General features: G+C 46.2%; 1 protein-coding gene and 3 non-coding genes across 4 annotated transcripts; 2 read left to right on the top strand and 2 right to left on the bottom strand.

Moving 5' to 3' along the window:
* The first annotated feature begins 3,780 nt into the window (after positions 1 to 3,780).
* On the top strand, positions 3,781 to 3,852 carry Trnaq-cug. Its single transcript has one exon. It is a non-coding gene; the product is annotated as a tRNA-Gln (tRNA).
* Positions 3,853 to 6,207: 2,355 nt separating this feature from the next.
* Trnas-gcu lies at positions 6,208 to 6,289 on the top strand. The gene has a single exon. It is a non-coding gene; the product is annotated as a tRNA-Ser (tRNA).
* A 10,053-nt stretch (positions 6,290 to 16,342) lies between these two features.
* Positions 16,343 to 19,553, bottom strand: Pom121l2 (POM121 transmembrane nucleoporin like 2). Its single transcript, XM_028881794.2, is given in 2 exon segments — positions 16,343 to 16,494; positions 16,497 to 19,553. Coding segments are annotated over 2 exon segments (2,763 nt in total). The 5' UTR covers positions 19,207 to 19,553; the 3' UTR covers positions 16,343 to 16,441.
* Positions 19,554 to 25,055: 5,502 nt separating this feature from the next.
* Trnam-cau lies at positions 25,056 to 25,127 on the bottom strand. Its single transcript has one exon. It is a non-coding gene; the product is annotated as a tRNA-Met (tRNA).

Consider the following 25,127-nt stretch of genomic DNA (forward strand, 5'->3'; position numbering starts at 1 on the left):
GTTTAGGAGCCCGGGATGGTGCTCGCTCTTCTTCCCAGTCTTTGGCTCACCAGAACAGAATCGCTGCCAACGATTCCAGCCTCTTCAGAGGTTGCCCCTGCGGCAGGAAGTGGGAGGCTGTCCTGGTCAGATCCGCAGAGCACAGAAACTGGGGGAGGGGAGGCAGCGGTGGGGTGGGGGACCGCCAACCGCCTCTCAGCCCTCATTTTGTCACTTCCCCATAAGAATCACACACAGGATCTTCGCCTATGAAGAAAGCATTTTAGACACCCACAGAGCCACATTATTTCCTTTCCCGTTTTTATTTTCTTCAAAACACCTTTTGTTTAAAACTAAAATCATCTATGGGTATAAAATCCTCTTCCTAGATGTCTTAGATTGCCTCTCAAGTCTCATCCAGTTAAGTGACAACATATTTGTCGGGGGGTGGGCGGGGGGCTCCTTGGAGGGTCCGTTTCATAGTAACTGAAAGACCTCAGAATTCTCATCAGTATCCATTAAAGCAAGGGTCAAATTCGAGTGAAGATGTTCTGGTGGCTGGCTTAAAAACACACCTGAGGCAGCCAGGAGCTAACCTAGAACCTTCTGATCCAAAGTCAGACACATTCCCATTGTACTACTGACCACATATGTCTACAGGTCTCTTTACTGAGCTATTTTAAAATAAGACTTTAGAATCATTGCTTCTTTTAAAGCTACTAGATAACCATTCATTCTGACTCCCCTTGTTCAACTTCCACAGCTTACCCTGCCTGGCAGATAGCCTCCCACACTCCTGGTTTTTACCAAGCACTGCCAGTCACAGATTAGACCTGTTACTGGAGTTCCTAAGGCCAGAGCCTGAGTCGTGGAAGCCCTAACAAGTCAGCCTGGATCAATTAAACAAGAATGGTGAAAAGTAAAAAGGGAGATTTATTCATCTTAACCACGTTTATAAGAGTAAAAGTTTCAGTGAACCGACCCCTCCTCTCCCAGCCCCAGGTCCATATGGCAGGTCCTGAGGTGAGGTTCAGCTTCATTTATTTATTTGAGTTCCATTCATTTATGTATTAATGGTGTTAGAGAACAACTTTCATCAGTCAGTCCCCCCCTTCCACATTGTGGGGACCCAGGGTTTGGGCTAAACACCTGTACCCCTGAGCCAATCTCCTGGTCCTGATAGAGTTTCAGAACTGTGTGAAATCTCTCTCTGGGAAGATAAGCTTCCTACCTGGATGGCACCAGGCACCCAACATTTCTTTCCCTGCTCAACAAGAGGTTCATGCATCATCTCAGTTGTCTGGTAAGCAGAGAGGGGTACAGCATCTGTTTAGTAGTGTCATTCCTGCAGAGGTGGCCACTGATAGTTTCTGTTTCTAAAGTCCAGCCTACCCATTATTTTCTGCTTCCTACAAGATAGAGACACCCAGAATGTCCTATGATCAGAACAGGAAAAGATAGAGAAAATGTTTAATACCTCCTGGAAAGCAGACCCAAAGTTCTGGACAGCTGTTGGGAAAGAAAATTTCTCCCAGATGTGTCCTCTAGTCTCACCTACAGACTTTCCTGTAGCTGGTTTTAGTGAGCAAAAAGGTCTCAATCATTTTGATCATTTTCTAGTTAAAAAAAAATAGTGCTGGAGAATCTGGGACATACAGAAAATTTTCTCTTTGTGATCAAAGAAAGAACAGGTAGGGTGTGCTGCTTCTATGGCATAGCAGTTATCATGTTCCCCTGACTCAATTCAAAAGCAGGCAGATAATGGCATCTTTTCCACAAATATGTCCCGTCTGGAAGTTTTTAATTTGAGCAAAATAATGGTGTACCCCATGAGCCTTGGAAACGAAAAATAAAAACACTTTGTTTCATTTTAAGGGGGATTTTCCTGTCTCTCACCAAGAGGAATGAAAATATGACGACTCTAAACTTTTTAAAACTGAAATTTTCCCTTTTTTTTGCAGCAAGGAAGCCAGCTGCCTACTCCCCAAGACATTCTCAGGGACTCTTAGCAGAGGGCTGGTGGTTGCTGAGAGCCCTGGTCCAGTGTGAATCGTTTAAAACTCTCCTGCTTTTTACCTTCGTTAAAATTATTATTGTTTTCCTATTATTTTATTTATTATTTTGAGACTCATTCTGTAGCCTCAAAGTGACCTGGAACTCCTGTTTCACCTCCTCAGTCCTGGGATTATGGACGTGTACCATCATGCCTGGTGTAATAGTGAAATTTAAAAAACAAGTTTTATTTATCTGTATGTGTAGGTGTGAGTGTATGCCCTGTGTGTTTGGGCGCTAGGAAAAACCAGAGTAGGGCATCATATCCGCTGGAAATGCAGCTACAGGTGGTCTGAGCCGATCTTAACTGCTGAGCCATCTCCCAATCCCAGCAATGACGTTTTTGACAGAATCTAAGACATACTCACTTCTCCGAGCTTACACTTAAAAGTATTTATTTCCAACAGCATATCCTACAGCAGAATGAGGGAAGCGTTTCTTGCATGATGTTCCTAGTCCTCTCAGAACCAGACAGCCCAGGTGCCCTCCCTCTGTAGTTTATTATCGCTGGCAAATGTTCGGTCATCTGTAGTATCGGTACGATGATGCCATGCCCTTTACTACATAGGGTTTAGAATTCACAGTATTGCTCTCAGAAAGGTATCCAGGAGTGTTTGCGCTTCACCGGCGATACTCCGTGGCGTGCCCTCCTAGAATTTCTCCTTAGTTTAACTCTCTTGTGAGGCGCTTAAAATGAGGTCTTGGCTCGCTGGCGGATTCTCACAGAGGAAACCCGAGCCCAGGTGAACCATTCGGAGAGTATCTTTGGACTCCAGTGAACAACAAAATTGCTCAAGATTATTTATTAAAATTGTGTGTGTGTGTGTGTGTGTGTGTGTGTGTGTGTGTGTGTGTGTTTCACTCAGGCCGTTTAACGTTGACAGTAGCGTACAAAGAGAAAGGGGGCGGGATACTCACCCATCAGAGAAACCTAGTGTGTGTGAATGCACGCTCAAGTTCAGAGCATGCAGTCCTGGGTGAGCCTGCGAGGTATTCCCGAGGCAGGGGCGGTCTCTGGGGCGGGTCTGCGGTCTCCCCGGGTTCAGTTCCCTTGTGCAGGACCGCGCTCGGTCCCCTCTTAAGCCTGTCCTTCACAGGGCTACGTGGATCCTTCTGGAGCCTGGTAATCTCAGCAGGTCTGTTTCAACGTTTGTAGACTCCAACGTCTGGGTCCATCCCGGAGACCTTGACAAAAAACAGTCTCTCCCATAATGTGTCCTTAAGTATGTCAGATCTGGCCACAAAATTGAGAGATGGACCTTAGGCTCACGCTCCTCGTCTGTGATACAGACACTCACGCCCATTTCACCCGGTGGCTGAGTCTTGGGTGAGTCAACCACTGAGGAAATCACCAAACTCCACACGCCAGGAGAGCTCTGTCTTGTTCAATAACTTCGCCTCTTTTCCTGGCGCTCTGCTTCCTGAACCACCTGGTAGGAAGCCTCGGGTATGGGTGGGTGTAGGGGAAGGTTCCTGGCCTTTGAGTTCTGCGTGTTCTGTTAAAATAGGAGGTGTTGGGTGCAGGCATAAGATGAGAAGCCCCATGCACATGGCTGAGGCAGGAAGATTATCTCGAGTTTGAAGCTACTCTAGGGTACAGACCTGGATCCTGTCTGAATAAAGAGATAAAAGAAAAAAACATAAAAGTAAATAAGAAAAAAGGAAGTTTTTTGGTTTGTTTGTTTGTTTGTTGTTTTCTGTTCAAATAGAACCCCTGGAGGGAACTGAATGGCACTATGTCTTTCATGTGGTTCCATGGTGTAATGGTTAGCACTCTGGACTCTGAATCCAGCGATCCGAGTTCAAATCTCGGTGGGACCTACACATTTATTCAATTTTCTTCTCACTTAACTTGATACTCTTAATTCCCGATAATTACACCTTAATAGAGTTAAATACCTTTATTCACCAACTAAGTGACTCAATTCTTGCTTACAGTTTGTTTTCTGGAGGGAGGGAAAAAAGAGGAAGAAACCTCAAGAAGGAATTGCAGTGGGGAGCGAGAACTCTGCTCATACCTGGGGTGGCGGTGGGGAGGAAGGACTAGTAAGGACCCAGAGGAAACAGTCCCAAGCTGTAATGGAAACCAGAAATAAAATTTATCTAGTCTGCAGAGCAATAGCAGCTATTTTGGTGTGTGTGTGGGGGGGGGGTGCTTTGTTTTTGTTTTTTAAATCAAAGTCTCACTCTATCCCTGAGTACCTCAAACTCGAGACAATCCTGCTTCTGTCTCCTGAAAGCTGGAACTTCAACATTTTCGTTTGGTTTGGAGTTTTTTGTGTGCTTTATTTTTTTCCTTTTTAACAATTTCTTTTAGGGAGGGTCTCATGTAGCCGAGGATGGCCTGGAATTTCTAATGCTCCTGTCTCCGCCTCTTGAGAGCAGGAATTACAGAGGACTCAGGAAGACGCGGTTGGCCACAGCCTCCAGTGAGTAGAGAGAAATCCGAGCTTGACCAGTTTTCACCAGCCAACGTCACGTGAACAGAGACTGGGAACGACTTCACCCCAAGGGTGGTGGTGCCGTGTGAGCGGGGGTTGGGTGGGGGACTGGTGTATCTTCTGGAACTGTCAGCTGGGTGAAAGCGTCGGCGTGAGCGAGGGCACAAGGGTTTGGCAAGAGCGAGGAAGGCTGCTGGAGCCAGGGAACCGCAGCCCGAGTCTGCCCCCGCGGGCTCCAAAGTCACGCTCGCTCTTCCTGCAACATCTTTCTCTAAAGGTTTTTGATTTTCCAGTGTCATACTTGTGCACAGTGTGCCGTGAGCGTGTTCCCTTCCCATCGCCCCTTTTGTTCTGCTGACCTCCTTCTCAACCGGTCCACCCGGGGGTGAGCTCACAAGCAGGTCTCACTCAGGGAGCCACACACAGATGCTGTGTGTTCGTGACTGCAAGGTCACTTCATATCAGTTTCACAGCGCACAGGCCACACCTTTTTGAAACAGAAAATAACAGCGGGGAATAGAGCGTCTGCCGTCTCCTGTGTCACAGGCTGTTTGACAAGATTTCGCCGCGGAGGAAGGAGGCTGATTTATTTTCAATAAAAAACATCCCACATTCAACGACAGGGAGCGCACATATATAGTAGGAGTTCGTTCGTCCGTCCTTCCTTCCTTCCTTCCTTCCTTCCTTCCTTCCTTCCTTCCTTCCTTTCTTCCTTCCTTTCTTTTTTAAGGAATTTAGCGTCTTGATTTTTCACTTACTTAGATTTGTAAGAAGTTTGATTTTTGTTTAAAATATTGGTTATCCCTATCTTGTTTAATATAACCGCAAATCTGCCTGAGATCGTTTACTAAATTTAGGGGACCGTCATAATAAATTCACCTCTTGTAAAATCGGGATTTACTCATAACCATATATGCCCACACCGTTTGCTGTTAGTTCCCATAGAGTTTTCAATACATTTTCATACATATACACATGAGTTGGTGATGAAAAAAATTACCCTCAATCCTTCTAGTAAAGGATGTGCTTTGAATGCAAGGCAAGTTTCCTTTTCATACATAATAAATTACTTACCAAATTCTCTAGTTATGTCTTTTAGTGTCCGCTCTCCTTAAAATATAAAGACAATTCAAGCCAGAAGAAGCAGACCTAAAACACGGTTTTATAATTACTGGAAATACTTTTAAAAATCAGAACAGTTTATAGAAGTATCTTTTATTGCAATAGGTCATGGAGCATTCAAAAATACAAAGAGTTTGCCATAAAACTTTTCGGCAGATGTAGACTGCGTTGTGCAAGAAGAAAGGGGTTCGTGGAAAATAAATAAATGTTTATCCTCCGCAAAACATAACTATGAGGTCTACGGAGATCCCAGTAGTCAGTCGAGAACTAAGGCAAAAAGTAGAGCCATAGGGGAAGGCTAGCACATATATTGCGGGTCGAGGGAAGAGAACACGGAGTTTGAGGGTGGCGGGACCATTTCACTGTAGGGTGGAAAGCAAGTGTGGGACGGAGAAATGAAGACGATTAAGGATGGAGATGTGCAGGTACTACGAAGGGATCAAAATGTGAAAGGGTTCTTTTAGGAAGACGGAAATATGGTTACATATGAGAATCCTTAAGGAGTCTTGCAGGTTGAAGGCTGTTATCACGATATAGAAATCACAAAATCAGTTTAGGACAGCCACCAAAGTAAGACTTAAAGATAGAGGCAAAGTGCCAGCTCCATGTAGGGGACGAGGTGGCCGAGTGGTTAAGGCGATGGACTGCTAATCCATTGTGCTCTGCACGCGTGGGTTCGAATCCCACCCTCGTCGTCGGTCTTGAATAGGCCTCAACATTATGCTTTTCCAAATCTTAAACTCTTCCAATCCTTCAGTAACTCCACTAGAGTATGTACTCTTGCTCCCAGCACACAAACTGCAAGAATTTCCTGCGGTAGTAGTGTATATACCTCATCTCCCCTTCAAGTCGCTTTGGTCTGTGGTTTGTACCGCAGACCACCTCTACACAGTTGGTGGGAGATTGCATCGTACCTTTCATATCCTTAGCCTCGATGTCACAGTGAAGCGTTTTGGAATCACCTGGTTTTTTCCTTGTTTTCTTCCCAATGCCCATGACTGGGTATTAACCACAGAAGCGACACAGATTTAACATCGCAGCTTCTTTAAAGTACTTCACAGGAGCTTCAATACCCCTTATTTTCAAAGTCCTACTAAACGTTTCTTTTTAAACTTTATGCTCAGAAGTAATTTCAGATTTACGGAAGATGTAAAAATAAGAATGATAAGAAAGCCACACATACTTTTACTAGAATTTACTTATTCCCTCTCTCTCCCCTGTCCTCCACAGGCCCTTACTTTCTGGCCTTTCTCACCCTTCGTCTCTCTTTGAACCACTCCCACCGATGGAACCAAAAAGCAAACAACAACAACAAAACAATTAAGAGATAAGTTATATATATCACCACAGTCTTTGCTCTTAAGGGCATTTTTTTTCTTTTCTTTTGTTTTTGTTTGTTTGTTTGGTTGGTTTGGTTTGGTTTTTTGTTTGTTTGTTTGTTTCTTATTTGTTTCTGTTTCTGTTTTTTGAGACAGGGTTTCGGGGTTTCCTGTATAATACCCCTGGCTGTCGTGGAACTCACTCTGTAGACCAGGCTGTCCAGGAACTCAGAGATCTGCCTACCTCTGCCTCATGAGTGCTGAGATTAAAGGTGTGCCTCACCACTGCCTGGTGAAGACATATTTTCTAAAAGACATTTTGTTTATAACCATGGTATAATTAGCACTTTAATACATTTCCTTTTATATGATGGGGTTGTCTGTTTTAATCTCTCACAAGTCTGTCGGTTGGTGCAGGTGCGGCATTTATAGCATTTCTCTCTTCAGCCCAGGATGTAGGATGCAGGATGCAGGATGCAGGATGCAGGATGCAGGATTTCGGCTTGAATAGGAGCTGTGTGTAGCGCTTTAGCAGCCTTCAATCTGCAACATCTCCAAAGCATCCCTTTGCATATCTCATGAAATTCATAGTTTGAAGGTCAGAGTTATTTCGCACTTTAAGAAAATGGAAGGTCTGGAAATTTGGCTCAGTGGCTGTTCTTCTAGAAGCCCGGGTTAGTCATCTGCACTTCCCTATCCAGGGGATCCAATGCCACCCACGTAATCATACACATAGTGCACACACATGAAGGCAAAAACATTCATACACGTAAAAACAAAATGTGTTGGGGCCTTTGAATCCACTGGGAGAAACCAGAGACTTAGACTCCACTCAAATTTAGATTAAATATATTTATTCTTCCTGCTAGCAGGACAGCAGCCTTAGAGCCAAATAGCAGGGCATACAGAAGTGGGGTTAAGGTAAGGCTTTAAAGAGGACATCAGAAAGGTGTGCGTTACAGCTCTCCATGGACTCCAGAGCTGGGCAGGACAACTGTTTTTCTTCCCTCAGTTGTTTCTTACTTTCCTGCTATATAGTCATAAAAAGAGCATTGCATCCCTTTCCCACAGCTATAAGCAAGTTTTGCAGACGCCAAGGCAGCTGTTAATACCTCCCAGCCCATTATCCTATTCTTCTCTCACCGGCAGGCCACTGGGATCTCCAGGCATTCCAGAGTAAAAGGGCATCACAGGGGAGCTGTGTAAACTATTACTCAGGTCTGAGCCTGCTAATGGTGAGGGTAGAGCAGTTCATTCCTGGGCAGGTAAAACCACAGGTTAGGGCCGGCTGTCACAGCCCCACAAATAACACAAATGTAACAGACAAGGAAATGGGCCAATACGAATTTGGGCTTTGTGTGATTTTTTTTTTCCCCTTCAAAATTAGGTTCATATTCTGCATCTTCTGAAGAACACCATGTAAAACATATTCTTCTTTAGCACAAACTTCATTATTATCATACATCAACAAAATGGTTGTAATGATATAGCACAACCATGATGGAACAGATTTATGAAGAACAGAAAGGGAACAGCACCAAAGTGTATTTCCATCCTTAGGACTCCATGTCTGTCTCCCCCAGTAACCATGGCTGGCTCTGATCACCGAAGTCCGGTCAGTCAATATGCAAGCAGAGTTTTTCCCTCTGCGATGAATAAGCAGCCTAGGGGAAGACACCAAAATGTTTTCCATGAAGTTTTCTGCTCATATTTGGCATCTGCTGATAACCCCCCTGAACTGTATTTACTGTAATAGCTGCCGAGTGACAATTGCTGGATTCCAGCATTCTCCCACGCTGACCAGTCTGCACTTGGCCTCCCATTAGAAGCAAGAGGCCTGCTTTTTTTTGTTTGTTTGTTTGTTTGTTTTTGTTTTTTTCGAGACAGGGTTTCTCTGTGTAGTTTTGGTGCCTGTCCTGGATCTCGCTCTGTACACCAGGCTGGCCTTCTGAGTGCTGGAATTAAAGGTGTGCGCCACCACCGCCCGGCCAAAGAGGCACCTTTCTTAATGTATGTAGTTGTGCATTATCAAAAAAAAAAAAAAAAGCTCAGAAAATCCTTTTTTTTTTTTTTTTTTTTTCAGTTTTACATACAATTCATTACGTCCTTTAATGACTTTGGTACTCAGATGAACTGACCTGGGCAGTGAAAGCCTCTTCAGGATGACAAATAAGTCCTAGTGATATTCTGACATTACATCATTTGATGATATGAATTTTACCATAAGTTCTTCCAGGCTCAGCTGGCATCTTGTTGCTCCTTGAATGGAAGGCTAGCATCTCTTCTGACTCCACCCTTCTTCATCTCCATCTTCATGTGAACGTACTGCCTAACCTTATTCTGTCTCGCCATTGGCCAAACAGCTTTATTTATGAACCAAAGAGAGCAACACATACTCACAACGTACCGAAAGACATCCCCCAGCACATATGTCTGTGTACGGTGTCCATGCCTGGTGCCTGTGTAGGCCAGAAGAAGCCAGCCGATCCTCATAAAGTAGATCAAACTCCATGGACGTTTCTGAGCCATTATGTGGGTGCTGAGAATCAAATCTGGGTCCTCTGGAAGAGCAGCCAGTGCTCTTAAATGCTGAGCCATGTCTCCAGGCCCCAAATTTCCCTTTTTAAAGCGGGCTATCAGTCAAGCTGCCTAAATTAGGAAAGCTACGTTATAATTTACCACATGCAGTCTTGAATTAAGTACCCATAATCTAAGGAATACTGAACACAGAAATTAATAAAAACCTAAATGAACCTGGAAAGGGATGGCATCCCATGTTCTTTTCCTTAGCCTGTCTAAGTCACTGTAACTGGAAAGCAAACAAAGCAGGTCTTTGTGGCAGCAGAAACAAAAACAGACAAGCAGCATGGAGCAAAGGAGTCTTGAGGAGAAAGAATACTCTATGCCGGAGAAAAACAGACATGGAGACGATAGGCAGAAAAAGCAGGCACTGAGACCCAGCACATCCTGCACCTCCTTTAGCTCCCCTGCCTCCCCCCAAGCAGGCGGAATCCTCTTTGCCTCCAGTTGTTAGGAATGCCTACAGCAGCAGTGTGCCTAGCACCCAGCAATCTGTCCCTTAGGTCCTATTTGGGATGTGTCTTCCCAGGTCCGTGTCGTTTCCCCCGCGCCCCCCCCTCCCCCCCGCTACTGCAAATTCACTGGAGCTTTCCAAGGAGCTAGCCATTTCACAGTGTCAGGTCCTTTGATACCAGTCTACTGTTGAAGGCACATGGCTGGAAAAACTCATGTCTACTCTTGAAACCAGTAAACATACTGCAGTGATCCTGGGGGGAGTCAGTTGTCCTGGAAAGTTTTGTGGGTGCTGCCATGTTGGTTTCTGTCATGTGGTTGTTGCATTAACCAACATATCAATGAAATCTCACAGCCGTCAGGAGCTTCATGATGTCACTAACCAAGATGGCACCATGTCATGTGGCTGTCTCAATACTGATGGCATCACAAACCAAGATGGGGCCCAGTCACATGGTTCCCTCCATCTTGACAGGTAGCTGGCTAAAATGACCACAAACCACGTGGTTCCTTTTTGCTTATGGTGAACTCAGTTCCAGGATAAAATGAGTCCATTTCCATGAGGTCCTCATGGGATTCACGAATCTCACAGATTAAATGTGGACAGTCACCCCCTTTCCTTTGAAAAGACACAATTGTTAGCTTGTAGGCCCCAAATAGTAAAGAAACATGATGGAATTCCATGGTCTCAACATGAGAAAGATGAGTCCCTATGTCTTACTGCACACATATTGTACTGTGGATGCCAAGAGATGTCATCTGAAGCTAGATTTGACTTGCTCTAGCTCCCATGCAGAGGTTGTTGCTCATTCAAAAACAAAAGTACTGCTATCGTGGATCATTCCTGGCTCTGTACAAGAGCAGGAGCCCATAATTTTCATGGATAATTCATGCTCCAGGGGTGGAAGTTACTCCAGCTCTCCTTTTCTCATCAATAGTGGGTGCTTCGTAAATTAGTCCAAAGACCAGAAACAGATCTTTCAAAAGTAAAATTAGTGCTATATTACTCAGTGGCATTAGCAGTGAACTCATTGATAAAATGTATACTAAACAAGATGGTATTTGACACAACCATGCACATTTCAACAAAATATTACATAAGCCACAAATATGTGCTGTGAGCTATGTGTAATGTCAAATGGCGTAAAGACATATTCATGAGTAAAAGCAAACAACAGAAACTGGTTTTTAATATTTTTTTTAATCCAACATATCCAAAATATTAGCATTTCAACATTATTTAACTCGTCATATATCCTGGGCTCAACGATCACTACAATTAATGGACACACTGATGGTGTAAGTCTAAAATGGTCCAGAGTTATTTCCTGCTGCTGTATCCACACACCCTAAAACAGCAAAGTTCCGAGTCTGCTCCCTTCACTGCACACCTGGTTCAGTCTCCAAAAAGTCTGTGTGCAGCAATTGTGTTAGAAGTACTTTTCTAATATCCATTATAAGAGAACAGACTAATTTCCTTGGAATGTTTCTCTCTACATTAAAATGAACCTTTCATCTTGTGACTAGATCTTCTAAAAGAAAGAAAAGAGCTCAACTATGATTTTTTTTTTTTTTTGGTTTGGTTGTTTTATTTTTGAAATAGGGTCTTTCTATGTAGTTCTGGATGTCCTGAACTCTCTATGAAGATCCAGGTTGGCCTTGAACTCACAGATATCTATTTGCCTCTGTCTACAGTGCTAGGATTAAAGCTGTGTAACACCACGCCCACCTCAAAAATATCGAATTTAATGAACGTTAAAGAATAAAATAACTATAAAGCACTTACTATCATTCTTAAGTTTCGAGTTTAATACTTAGCAACACACACACACACACACACACACACAGAGAGAGAGAGAGAGAGAGAGAGAGAGAGAGAGAGAGAGGGAGAGAGATTGTTTGATGCTTTTTTATGTTTCTTCATATTTGTGTATTTGGACGTCATTTACCTTGAATATGTTAGAAGCCTTAACTACCCTCCCTATCGAATTAACGTCCCAGAAACAGTCTAGCTCTTTTTATTCATCATCCAGGGACTCCAGGATGATGTCTCTGCTCCACTCCTGGACTCTGTTAGTGCTGGACTTGTCCACCTACTCAAGATAATACATAAAAGGAAGCTGAATAGGTGGATCATAGAAAGGCGTGTGTTCTGCTGGAGTCATTGCAGAGTCACAGAAGAGACTTGTCCCCACTCAGGACATCTTTCTTGGCCTCTGAATTCCAGCTCCATCTTCCAAAAAGACACTTTTTTCCTAAATATCAAATGGATTAAGACCTCAGTTAAACAACAACATTTCTTAGTTTTCTGGAGCTCAATTTAATTTCTACTTTTAGAAATCGGGAAAGTCAAATCACATATTCTTCAAGGGCAATGTTAGTAATCAAGAAACTGAACTTTACCCTTTAGGACTACAAGTAGTGCTTAATAGATCTCTGAAACACTGCACTGAGTGTCAGAATTTCTCAGGGGCTGGTTTGGGTCCCTCACACCCTGATTTCTGTCTTAAGGGCTTGCCGATTCCTCGAGGTCCATCTCCTTTTCTTCCTTTGAAAAAAAATTTTTTTTAACTTTTTATTGCATTTCATTTATCTTATAAGTGCTAATGTGGGTGGGCCTGTGGAGGACAATTATTGGGAGGAAGGTGTTTTGTTTTGAGACAGGGTCTGATTAGCAGTTCTGAATGTCCTGAAACTCACTATGTAGATCAGGCTGGCCTCAAACTCGCAGAGATCAGCCCACCTCTCTGTGTGCTGGGATTAAAGGCATATGACACTATACTCAGTAGTTTTCTCCTTTCAACATGTGGGCCTTGTGGACTGGGTTCTTGGCAGCAAGTGCCTTTACCCACTGAGTCATCATGCCAGCCCCCGTGCTTTTCTTCCAGAAGAATTTTTCTAGTTTTCTGGTGATCTCCTTGTCTCCAAATGCTACGCCTTTCTGAAACTCAATTGAAACCTTTGGGAAATCAGAGCCAGGAGATTCAAGAGCCAATTCTTTTTCATCTCCCACCACTTTGGGTGCCCCCCCCCCCTACACACAGAGAGACCGGGTTTCTTTGTGCAGCAGCTCCAGCTGTCCTGGATGGAACTCCCTTTGTAGACCAGGCTGGCCTTGAACTCAGAGATCCGCCTGTCTCTGTCTCCCAAGTGCTGGAATTAAAGGCGTCTGACACCATTGCCCAGCTGAGCCAATTCTTTTTACCTTATTCTTTGTTTTCCTGAGGGAACCCAGTATGCTCCAGCTGGATGAAAGAAATGAAGAAGTGATGTATGATATATGATATCAGTCTGTACTTCTACCTCATGGCTACAGGCACTGTCATGATGTAAGAGGGTGGGTTGGACTCAGAGATGGGAATGAGTTTGGAGTCTGGTATCAGAGTGTTTCCCGCTGCTGGAGGTTCATGCTTTGCCCTGGGGACATCTAAAAAGCCCAAGCACTTGAAAGAAAACAATCAGTACTCTAAAGAACCAAGGAGGAAATCCCAATTAGAGCCTTCCCCAAATTCTGCTCCATAATCTTTCCTCAACGTGGATTTTTTTTTTTTCCCTTGAGACAGGGTTTCAAATATCCCAGGCCCAGGAGGATGACCTTGAACTTCTGATCTTCCTGGCTCCCCTGGGCAGTGCTGGAATTACTGGTGTATGCTACTACTATGTGTAGTCTGGAAGTGCTGGGGATAAAACCCAGGGCTTCACACATGCTGGGAAAACACTCTACTGACTCTTACACCCCCAGTCCCCCATCTCACATTGGTAATGTGTTTCTGTTACTCGGAAAGTCTCTTACACAACCCCAGGTCCCCAGTCTTTTCCTATTTTAGTCTCTCTTCACAGGACAGCCAGAGTCATCTAAACGCCAAGTCTAGACTGCTTCTATGCTGCTCAGTCTAGTCGCAGCGACCCAGTGTATTCAAGATGCTGACCACACTGTGTTGCGTGGCTTGCAGTCATGTCCACCACCTGCTTCTGCTCACCATAGTTACACCTGACTTTTTGGAAGTGACGTCAGTACATTTTGGTGACCTTCCTTTCCTGCCTGAACATATGGTTTGAGGTTGGCCTGTAATAAGATTATCCATTTGATGACAACATGTACTGTCAGGCAGAATTCAAGTCTCAAATTCTGGTCAAAGTATTCCTCTGTTCACTCCCATTTCTAGGCTCTTGTCCCTTGTGTTAGGATCATTGGCTAGTTAACAAGTTCCCACTAAATGGTGATTCTCTTAAATAGGAACTGTTCTTGACCACTGAATGACCAGTACAAAGGGCTGTGCACGGGCATACAACTATCCCTAGACACTGCAAAGAACAGTAGCTCATGTCTAATGCTTTCTTTCTGTCGCCATTCAATTAGATAGCCATCTTGGGGATGTCTTTGAAAGCTGAAACTGGGCCATTGAGATGATTCAGCGGATCCAGGCACTTGTAGCACAGTCTGGTAATGGGAGCTCAGTCCCTGAAACCTGGAACCCACGTGGTGGAGGGAGGGAAGAAGCTCCCTTGACCTTGACACACGTCCCGTGGCACACATGCCCAGGCACACATCATGCAGTAATAACATTAAAAAATCTATTAAAGTTGAAACAGGACTGAGGATGCAACTAAATGGCAGGGCACTAGCCTAACATTTGTAAAGTCCTGGTTCAAACCCCAATATCTCACATATACACAAATAAGTAAACAAACAAATAAATAAATGCCAACCAGCACAGATATTTAGAGCCAGGTATTTCTAACTTGGGTGATTGGAGGGTGAGAAATAAGCACACTCTACAGTCACGAGGGCTTAAATCTAGTCTTTGCTGAGGGACTTCGGGCAAATTTGCTAACATTTTTCTGCTCTGGTATCTCCATGAGCTTGACAGTAATTCCTGTATCATAGACTTTTTTTTTCAACAATGTATTTTTATTTTATCGTTCAATTTAAGATTATATTTTTTCCAATTAGACTTTCTCCGAGGTATCTGTAAAATAGGAAATATGTAAAGAATGTACCCAAAGGATCATGTATGCCTCAGTGTGTGAGGCTGTTGTTGTTAAGAGGCGCTAAGGAAGCCGCCCAGCTCCTGCACGCCCCTGCTGCTGTTTGCAGCTGGAGTCGGTGTAGGTACCTGCTGTTCTCCCTTCCGGATTGCCTTGTTGCTTGGCCTAAGGGCTTCATGCCCTGATGGTTCCCTCTGACAAAGATGTGAATACAGAAAGGGTTGATTTGATGAGGCACAAATAAAAAGAAATAGAAATGAAATGTACGCTTTGGTTTCCCTACTTGGGCATCTTGCAGTTCCTATCATGGTCTATGATGTAGAGACAAGAAAAGGGCTTCAGCATCCCAGCCATCTCCTCTGCCTTTCCACTTCCAGAGATACCATCCTTCAAGGTCAAACTGCTGCTGTGCATTTAGGGTGAGTCTGCCCTTGCAGCCCTGAAACAGTGCTGTTTGACTGGTCGCATTAGCCAAGCTGCGATGGATCTATGCAACTGAAATTTGGTTTTGCCAACTTCCCACCACTCATACAGAAACCAACAGAATAAGAAGAGCAAGTCTCCATGAACACCAAGTGGAGGCAGCAAGTGGAGAAGCTGGTAGATAGGAAAGAGGAATTGGCCTACTATGTATGATCCTGGAGGGAACCGGCCAAGAACTTCCCTTTCCCAGACTGGGAATGACCTTTCAGGTCTGATAGGCAGAATCTTCACTAGTTAGTCTTGTACATTAAATTGACCAAAAGAAGGATGGGGCTAAGCCATTGCCAATTTGGGGGAGGACGGGGGCAACTTTAAAAAGTGGTGCAAATAGCAACACACAAGAGGATCTTCAGAGATGCCCTGCACTCCCAAGAATAGACTGAACGCAGATCAGATCACACACAAACGCCCCCAAGAAACCAGAGGAACAAGCAGTAAGAACTGAAAACTTACTGTCTCTATGGGATTAGACAGCCAAGCTCTTCTTAGAGCCCTAATTAAGAAAGGCTGAGGTGTAAGATCAACCTATCTCCTCCCGAAGATGCTTGTTACCTTCCTGCCATGAGCATTCCCCAAAATGGGAGGCTGTGCCCTTGTGGAGCTCACAGTCCTACAGGGAGGTGAGGGTGGGGAACGGAATCAGAGTTTCTACTCTGCTCCAGGAGCTTTAGTCCCATGCAGCCCCGTTCCCTACCAACACTGGACGACACATTAGTGGCCTATCTTCTTGGAAGATTTAGATGAGGACACACAGAGGGGATACCTACAGCTTTCACTTTTGATCTGGGATATGTTTGGTGTAGAGAACTGGAAGAGACCGAGGCTCTTCTTTGCAGTCGGACAGGGAGCGTGGACTATTTCTTGTAAGTGTGATATCTCCGGGGGCGCCCTGGCTCCCGATTCCTTGGAGTTTTTGATTTTGTACCAATACAGAATGAAGGTGCCCATGGTCTGACAGGATCCCTCCCCACAGAACCCTGCACAGTTGGAGAGGACATCCCAAAGCCAAGACTACTACCTGCCTTAGTGGCTCCAGGTATAGGGGTACTCTGAGCAAAGGGGACCAGAGAGGGGGCCCCAGCCACAGTCTTTCTTGCAGTGACACTGACCAGAGGTGCGATCTGGCTAGGAAGGCTCTGCATGCTCTGGTTCCAGCACTGTACAAAGGGAGCTAGGGTGCCTGGGGTCTCACTCTGTCTTACACAAGACATGCTCCTTTGTGGGGCAGCCACAATGACCTCAGGCTCCCCACAGTCCATCGGGGTCACCAGTCCTCCAAAAGCAAAAGGTCTCGGGGCTGTGCTACCAAACACCGAGCTGTAGGCCCCGCTCTGGTGGTTCTGTCTGACACCCCCCAGGGTGGCTGAGCTAGCTTCACTGAATGGAAAACCAGCTAGAGTGCTGCCCAAACCTGGCTGGATGCTGGCAGAAGTGTGGGTAATGGAGGCTGAAGATGTCGAGCCCCCAGAAGCTGGCAGTGTGGGCTTGCTGAGGGCCATTGGAGCAGGAGGCAGCGTCTGGGTGGGGGACATGACTGAGTTCCCTGGGAGGAAAGAGGGACTGAAGCTTGGGACGGGAGCTAGTTGAAGAGAACGTTGCTTCTGCCTCTCTGTGGCCCCGGGTGAAGCCTGGGAAGGACTTCTTTGGGATGGTGGCAAAGGTGACTTTGGGCTTGACCCTAGAGATGTTGTGAGTGCTGAAGCCACACTGGAGACGCTCGAGGTCCCGGTGCGCTTGTTTGTGGCCGATAAGCCTGAAGCTGGCTGAGGTCTGCTCGCCCCCTTCAGCTTAGCAGTGCTTCTGAGAGGGGAGATCTGGATGGCACTAGTGAGGACCTGGCTGAAGATGGTGACTGTGTGCACCGTGGGGACCGCGGGGTGCTGGCATGGGAAAATTAAACCGGTGGCCGAGGAAAAGCCCTGGGAAGTGCCAAGCAGCAAAGTGTGGCAAGAGGGGACAGAGGAAGAGTGGCCCGTGGTGCTGGTCACTATGTTCACGTCGGCACCAGGAACGCTGGATGTGCTGGCTGCAAGGGCAGATGTAACCATAGAGGGGGCTGTGGCTAGGCCATGGAAGAGATGGGTAGAAGCAGAAATCAGTGAAGGAGGAGAGGCCTGCTGGGGGCACACAGGAGCTGTCACCGGCATAGTTACAAGTGGTTCTATACTGCCAAAGATAGGCTTGCGGGTGGGCCTTAAGACGCTCGGAGTTGTGGAAAGAGAAGAGCCTGATGATGCTCCAGTCATGACAGAAATTCTGGAATCTGAGCAGTCTCTCACCTCACTATTGTGTACGGGCCCCAGAACAGGTCTTAATGCCGGGTGAGCAGACGCCTCCACAGGAAGTACAGATGCAGGAAGATGGAGAATCGGGCTACTCACCACCCTAAGCAGAGTGTTTTGTGTGGTAGGTGCGGTGGGGATAATGACAGATGAGTGTGGGGGTGCTGCCGACCTGTGAGCCTGAGGGATTGAAGACAGCCAGTTGGAATCAGTGACTGGTGATGGGGGAGAACTTGGAGACACCGGGATGGAAGCAGTTGAGGGGTTTGAGTCTGAGGAGATGCCTTGAAGGTGCTCTAACTGTGAGCACCCATGTGGAACAGGCATGTTCTCTGAGCTTCCCAGCTGGGGACTCGTGTGGGTACTGACTATGATCTCAGAAGGAGGAGGCGGACTGAGAGACAAGGGAGGCTGAATACTAGCCCTGGTCTCAGGAATGGAGTCTGTGGCGGTCCCAGTTGTGGCGTCTGTGGTTTGGTTGAACGGCCCAGTTTGGCTCTCTAAGGTCAGGTCCTCTTCAGTGACAACACAGCCTCGCTGGCAAGGTGTGGTCAGCAGGTCGCTGGGAGCAGATTGCAGTGGAGCAATCTCCCAGTTCGGCTGCCCGGAGCTGCTGGGTGTGACTAAGGGGTGAGAATGAGGACTTTCCCCTGTCTTTTTCAGTGGCCAGTCTGGAGTCTGGACTGACGTCCTGGAAAAATGTCTCTTCCAAGACTCTGAGAGATACCTGGAAGAACTGTACGAGCTGGTAATAGCGTTTCTTGTAGTGCTGGGGGGCCCGCGCGTGCATACGCTAGCCAAGAGGGCCACGGAGGAACAACTGGGCCTCTTTCGTTTGTGATCTGAGCGCTGGGCGTGGAGGCTCCTTTTCAGAGACCCAGGCCTGGCCACAAACGAAACGGTGGCCCCGCTTTTCAACAGGGGCTTAAAGGCGGACCACGGGCTGGCGGGATTCCTTTGGCCGTCCGAGCCGTCCGGGGACAGCGGCTCTTCCCACCTGGCTCTGCCCTTCCTGCACTCGAGGAGGGCCTGCAGCACGGGGTCCCTTCCACCCCCGCCTGGTGGCTCCTCCGAGGAGGGTCCCGCAGAGTTCACCACCTTTGCGGCCGAGAACGAGGGCCGTGGCCTCCGCTCCGGCGGCGAGATCTTGACTGTCACCGGACTCCAGGTGGCCCTCGGGTGCCGAAGGGACCAGATATTCCGCTTGAGGTAACTTTCCCACCAGTCCGAAGGAAGCGAGCCCATGATGGGGTTCTGCGGCCTCTTCATGGGAAAGCGCCTCCAGGCCTCGCTGACGAAGGCGGCGGGATTGGCGGGGTCCCAGTCGGGCGGCTTCCGGGCGGGCCTGTGCCGCCGGGCGGGCTGGGCGCGCTGGACGTGCTGCACCCGGTGGACCTGGTAGAGGGGCCTGGCCGGTCGGCGGGGGGCGGGCTTCTCCCGGGCGTCTGCGCGCCCCTGGGCTGGGGACCGCGGCGACGAGCCCGCTTTGCCCAGGTAGCTGCCCATGCGGAGAGGCGCGGGTGGGCCGTCACTTCCAGCCCGCTTTCGGCTGGAGGTCGGCGGAGATGGCCGAATCCAAGCATCCGCGGCTCGAGTGACGGTTGGGCCACGGGTGCAAGAAAAGCGCGAGGGGCCAGGGAGCTGGGGACACGCGAGCCTCGGCAACCGTGTCAGCCCGCCCTGGGATCCGCGGTCTGAGCGCGGTACCGGCTTTTTCCGGGGCGACGTGAGCCGAGCTCAACCGGGCTCGGTGTCCAGCACCCGGCCAGCACCCGGCCCCGGACCTGGAAGCGCATCCGTCCGCGTGCCAGTTCCCCACACGCTGAGCTGGGAGTGGCTCTGGGCGATTTGAATCCTACAGAGCATTTGGGGAGGGCAGGGCCGGGTGGGCTCGAGAGTGCCTACGACACAATAGCACGGATGGAACTGTGCAGGCAGGCCACAGGGCATTGTGAGCTGTCCATGGGAAAGGCAGCAGCCGACCTTGCAGACGGAGGTGATAGCTCTCGGTTCCATCAGTGCCTCCCAGGTAGCCTAACCCAGGTTTGTAACCTTGATGTAAGGCTGAACCCTGGCAGGAACCGGACTGTTAGAAGACACTTAGTGCTCCTCTTCGCTATCAAACCTTTTTCACTTTCAGAATTAGTGTGTTGAGCAGGGAAAAGCTAGAGAATGTTTCACTCTACATTCCTGTACTGGCCAATGGCATGGATTTGCCATCAAAGAACTCTGCCAGGCCAGGTAGGAGCTGGAACCTTACCTTTCACCAAAGACAAAACAAGTAAACACGCCCAAAACCCAGCTAACCAACCACCCCCACCTACACACGTGCGCACGCACGCGCGTACACACACACACACACACACACACACACACACACACACAAAACAAACAAGATGTCCAAGCCTGAGGATCACTTGGTGGAAGGGACAAGCTGACTCCCACAAGTTGTCCTCTGACCTTCAAATACGCAATAGCATGCTCCCACACAGACCCCAAACAAAACGTAATTTTTAAATATAGTTGTAATTTTTGTTTGTTTTGGTTTTTCAAGACAGAGTTTCTCCATGTAACAGCCCTGGCTGTCCTGGAACTTGCTTTGTAGACCAGGCCGGCCTAGAACTCGGAGATCTGCCTGCCTCTGCCTCTCGAGTACTGGAATTAAAGGTGTGCACCACCACTGCCTGGCAATATAATTTTAATTTTTAAAATTTTAACTGGAGTGGAGAGACTCTACATGTACACACATTCAATTATACAGTGCACGACACACACAAAGTTACTAGAGGATATTCAGAAAATATAGAAATTATAAACATCTGTATACCTAACAATAGAGCATCGACAAATATTACACAGTTCTAGAAGATCAAACTGAGATGCCACGAGTCACGAGTCCAACCATGACGTGTCTCCAAGAAGCGGTTGTGTAGAGAAACGGGGTAAGGGTGACTGAGGCACAGGTTGTATTTATGGTGAAACCTGGCTATGCACAACTGTCAGAGCTTGCTACCGCTACAATTGTGGAATTCTGTTTATATGAAAGAGAGTGGGTAAATCCACAGAAACGGCTGCTGGTCGCTTAAGGCTGGGGCAAAAACAAAATGGATTAATAGAAAGGCCAGAGATGTATCAGCTAACTGGGGTGGACTGTGTGGTAGGGGTGTTTTGTTGTTATTTTTTAAGTAGTAAAATTTGACTGATGGGGTTTTTGTTTTTGTTTCGGAACATGACATTGCTATGTAGCTCAGACTGGCCTGGAACTTGTGATGATCTTGCCTCAAGCTCACAAATGGTGGGATAATAAGTGTGCACCATTACACTCAGCTGCACCGAAACTTCTTTAGCCCCTTATAATAGGGGGTTAGAATTACATTGTTTAACTGGAAAATGTGGGAATTTTATGGTTTTCATTTTGTTCTCAATTTCTAATCCCATTCTGGTTAAAAATCAATAACTAAGAGAATGTGCAGTGTGAATGAAATATATATATATATAAATCAACCAGTGTAATCAAACTGAGTGCCCAGAAAAAGAATCAAATATTTGTGGGAAAAGATGGTACCAGACAGTAGTGAGAACCCAGGCAATCTTTCCAATAAATACTATTGTATCCTTTGAACACTTCCCAGGGGAAGAATAAAGCAGGTCCTTTATTTTACATAAACAAAAATCAGTGTGTAAAAGATGAAACAAATCTTGCAGAAATTAACATGAAAGAGTATCTTCCTGTCACAGAGCAGGCAACAGTTCCTTAAACAGGATACTGAATATGCTAACCAAAAAGGAAAATACTGAGACTTTGAAAATAATTCTATGTTAGGTTACATTTAAAAATAATATTCTGTTTCACAAGACATTAAAGAAGGTTGAAAGTGAAACTAGAGAGTGGGGTGAGTTTTAGCTGAAACCAGTTTCTTGTTAACGATCTATGCAGAGCACTTAGAAATGGTACTCAGTAGAGGGGGGCCTATAGGAAAAGCACAGCACTTGGGAGAAAACTGTCCAGATCGTCAGCAGACAATAAAAGGCCCTCAGCTTCACTCTTAATCAAGGACATGCATATTAAACACACTGCACCACCACCATATACCCGGGAAAACGGCAAAATTCAAACAAGTGTAAGTAAACTAGGCTTAGTGCCACGTGCCTGTAATCTTAGAACAGGCAGAAAGGTCAGACATTTAAGACCATCCTTCTGGCTTATCTTCTAGAAAACCAATGTTAACAAACATTTATAACTCCAGTTTCCAGGGGATCTGATATCCTCTTCTGGCTTCTGCGGGCTCATCTGAGGTGGTAGACACACAGACACAAAATCATCCAGGCAAGATACCCATACACAGAACAGTAAATCTTTTGAAAGATCATTCTTGATGCACTAGCCTGGGCTACATGAGACCTGTCTTAAAAGAACCGAAAGCAAAGTAACAATACAACGAAAAAGTTGAAGGTGTGAGAGACACTTGGGAGCCTGTGTAGTATCTCTTAATGCTGGGCCTATTTCCAGCAGTGGCAGAGGCAGAGAGACACAAGCAAGCCACAGTTCCCTCTCAGAGGCCTCCATTAGGGCAAAGCTGGATCTTAGGCTTTACCATAGAAAAGAATTTCAGGATAGGCCAGTATGAAGCAGAATTAGAGCTGAAAGGTCTTGGAAGTAGGTTTCAAGGGGACACTGAGGCAGATTGTTGGGGCTAAAAAGTTTAATGGAAGAGCTATTAATTCTATGGACAGAGAATAGCACAGTAGGAGTTCTGGGGAGAAGCAACTCTCCCTCTGGGGAGTCAGGGTCCCTTATAAACCAAAAGGCTAGTGATGTGATGCTAGGTCAGACTGCTGCTCAAGCTTCAGTGTCTGTATGAGTTCTCCTCTCACAGATACCAATAGGTACCCCATCGACAGGTAGATCTCTATGAGTTCAGGCCAGCCTGGTCTACATAGTGAGTCACAACCCAGCCTGGTCTACATAGTGAGTCACAACCCAGCCTGGTCTACATAGTGAGTTCCAGGCCACTGTCTGTTAGATGTTATCTTTGAATCTCTAGCTAACAGACTTCCGGGTACCTGGAAGGGGTGTTAGTTGCAACACATTCTTGCTCCCCTTCTCCTTCCCTGCCTCCGGCTGGGCAATCAAGTCTGGCTGCGCCGTCCCTGGAGAGCTGTAAGATCCAACCCCAGGCTCTGCCGCTAGTCTGATTCTCTTCAGAGCCTTGCCGTGTTCTCTTTGTGATGCTCAGGCCCGAACTCCCCCAGAACTCCCTCTATGCTGTGGTCTGTCTGTCTGTCCACAATGCTAATAACTCCTGAATTGCTTAGCAACAATCCATCTCAGTGTCTCTTTGAACCCCACATATGAGGTGGTTCATATATCCATAAGGAATTTAAATGAAATCACAAGGCAGTTCCTGGGTAGCAACTAACAGGATTACCACTGAGAAGGAACAACTACAGACCACAGGAATCCAGGAAATTAGGTTATCACTTCTGTAGACTTAATGGTTTTATTTGTAAAATTCCCAGAAACTGTCTGGGAGAGGGAGGATCTCCTACCCAAGTCACATATATTCAAGCCTTAACTCTGGTTTACTGCTATTTAAATTTTTATTTTTTGTTTGTTTATTTGGTTTTGTTTTGTGGGTTTTTTTTTTTTTTTTTTTTTAGTCAGAGTGTCACTGTGCAATCCTGGCTGGGCTGGAACTTGCTGTGGAGACCAGTCTGGCCTCAAGTCAGAGGAGATCCACCCGCCTCCATCTCCCAATAGCTAGGATAAATGGCATATGCCAGGCAGCATGCTTGGCTATTTCCACATTTTTATTTGAAAGTATTTCTGTATAAACGTAATTGTGTGGTGGTGGCACATGCCTTTAACGCCAGCACTCAAGAGGCAGATGCAGGCAGATCTCTGAGTTCAAGGCCAGCCTGATCTACAGGGTGAGTTCTAGAACAGACAGGGCTACAAAGAAAAACCCTGTCTCAGAAAAAAAACAAAAAGACAAAGAACAATAACAGAAGGAAATAAGGAAGGGAGGGAGGGAGAGAAGGAGGAGGGAAGAAGGGAGAGAGGGAGAGAGGGAGGGAGGGAGGGAGGAAGGGAGGGAGGGAGGGAGAAAAGTAATTCTGTCTCTGTGTTGGCAACCTTCACAGCAAATGTTCCTTTTGCTGGAAAGCACGATTCTCAGCTGGTAGAGGCTTCAGACTCCAGAGAGGGACTCCTTTGTCGCCCCACCTCATAATTTTCCCTTAAGTTATCAGAGAGCTCATCTTCCCCACGGGAAGTAGGAAAGTATACAAGGGCAGGAACACCAGCAGGTACCAATCGCCATGCCACTTTGCTTTAGAGGTTATCTTCCAGATCTGGCCCCGGCCACCAATGTTCCACGTCTCTTCCACACACAAAACACACCATCTTCCAGGAACGCTAAAGGTTTCAGAAACAACCTTTTAAATCACATTCAGGTGTTCACGGGACACTTAAGTGTACAATTCCTTCAATATTCGTTGTCAGAAGTAGAAACTTATTGCTTAAAGAAGGAATCCAGGACACCTGGGCATGAGTTTGAACCTCTGAATACCAAAGTCAGTTTGGAGCCCTACCGAGGAAAACACATGGTTCCTATAAGAGACCTAGAAATATGTGCAGCAAATACCATGGTGGCTGGGTAATACAACAAATGCATTCTTGGATTCAGGAAAAACAGCTAAGGAGGTAACTGAAATTCCACAGGATTTGGTATTCATTTTGTGGGCTATTACTCTGTTTACTGGAAGCCCAAGAAACCATGTTCACAAGAACTGTAAATGTCATCAAAATGCTTTGTATCTACCTACAGTTTTGTAAGTGGTCATGTTCACAAGAAGGTGCCAAGTGATTGTCTCCAGTATATCCTTATAAGATCCTCAATATGTGCCTGTCCACGGAGCACCCAAAAAGGACATTTTTGATGACAACAAAAAACAAAGATGAGAAATGGAAAGCAACTAGTTGAGAACAATAAAGCTGTTTTTGTTTGTTGTTTTCAGATACAATTTTTTTTTTTAAAAGCAAGCCGTTAAAAGAAAGGTATCACAAAAATGCATGTAATGTGCTATTTCTTTCTGGATGAACATTGGTTGAGTGAATGTTTGGGATTTATTTTGCTGGACACTAGAAAGGAAAGAAACTACATACACAGTATGTGGGGGCAGCTCAGATGACTTCTGAAACTTTCCTGTAGAATGTTGCTGTTGGTAAGAGACAGGGAGGAGCGACACCACGAAACTGGAAGGGCTCAAAATAGTGATTTTTAGGGCTGGTTGGTTATACAAGTCTGAGTTTTCCCGGTCCTAATGTGTGAAGGCCTTGCGCTAAAAAGTCATAGCAGAGGATGGTTTCGATCCATCGACCTCTGGGTTATGGGCCCAGCACGCTTCCGCTGCGCCACTCTGCT

Source organism: Peromyscus leucopus, chromosome 5 (assembly GCF_004664715.2).
Source record: "Peromyscus leucopus breed LL Stock chromosome 5, UCI_PerLeu_2.1, whole genome shotgun sequence".
Classification (NCBI taxonomy): Eukaryota; Metazoa; Chordata; class Mammalia; order Rodentia; family Cricetidae; genus Peromyscus; species Peromyscus leucopus.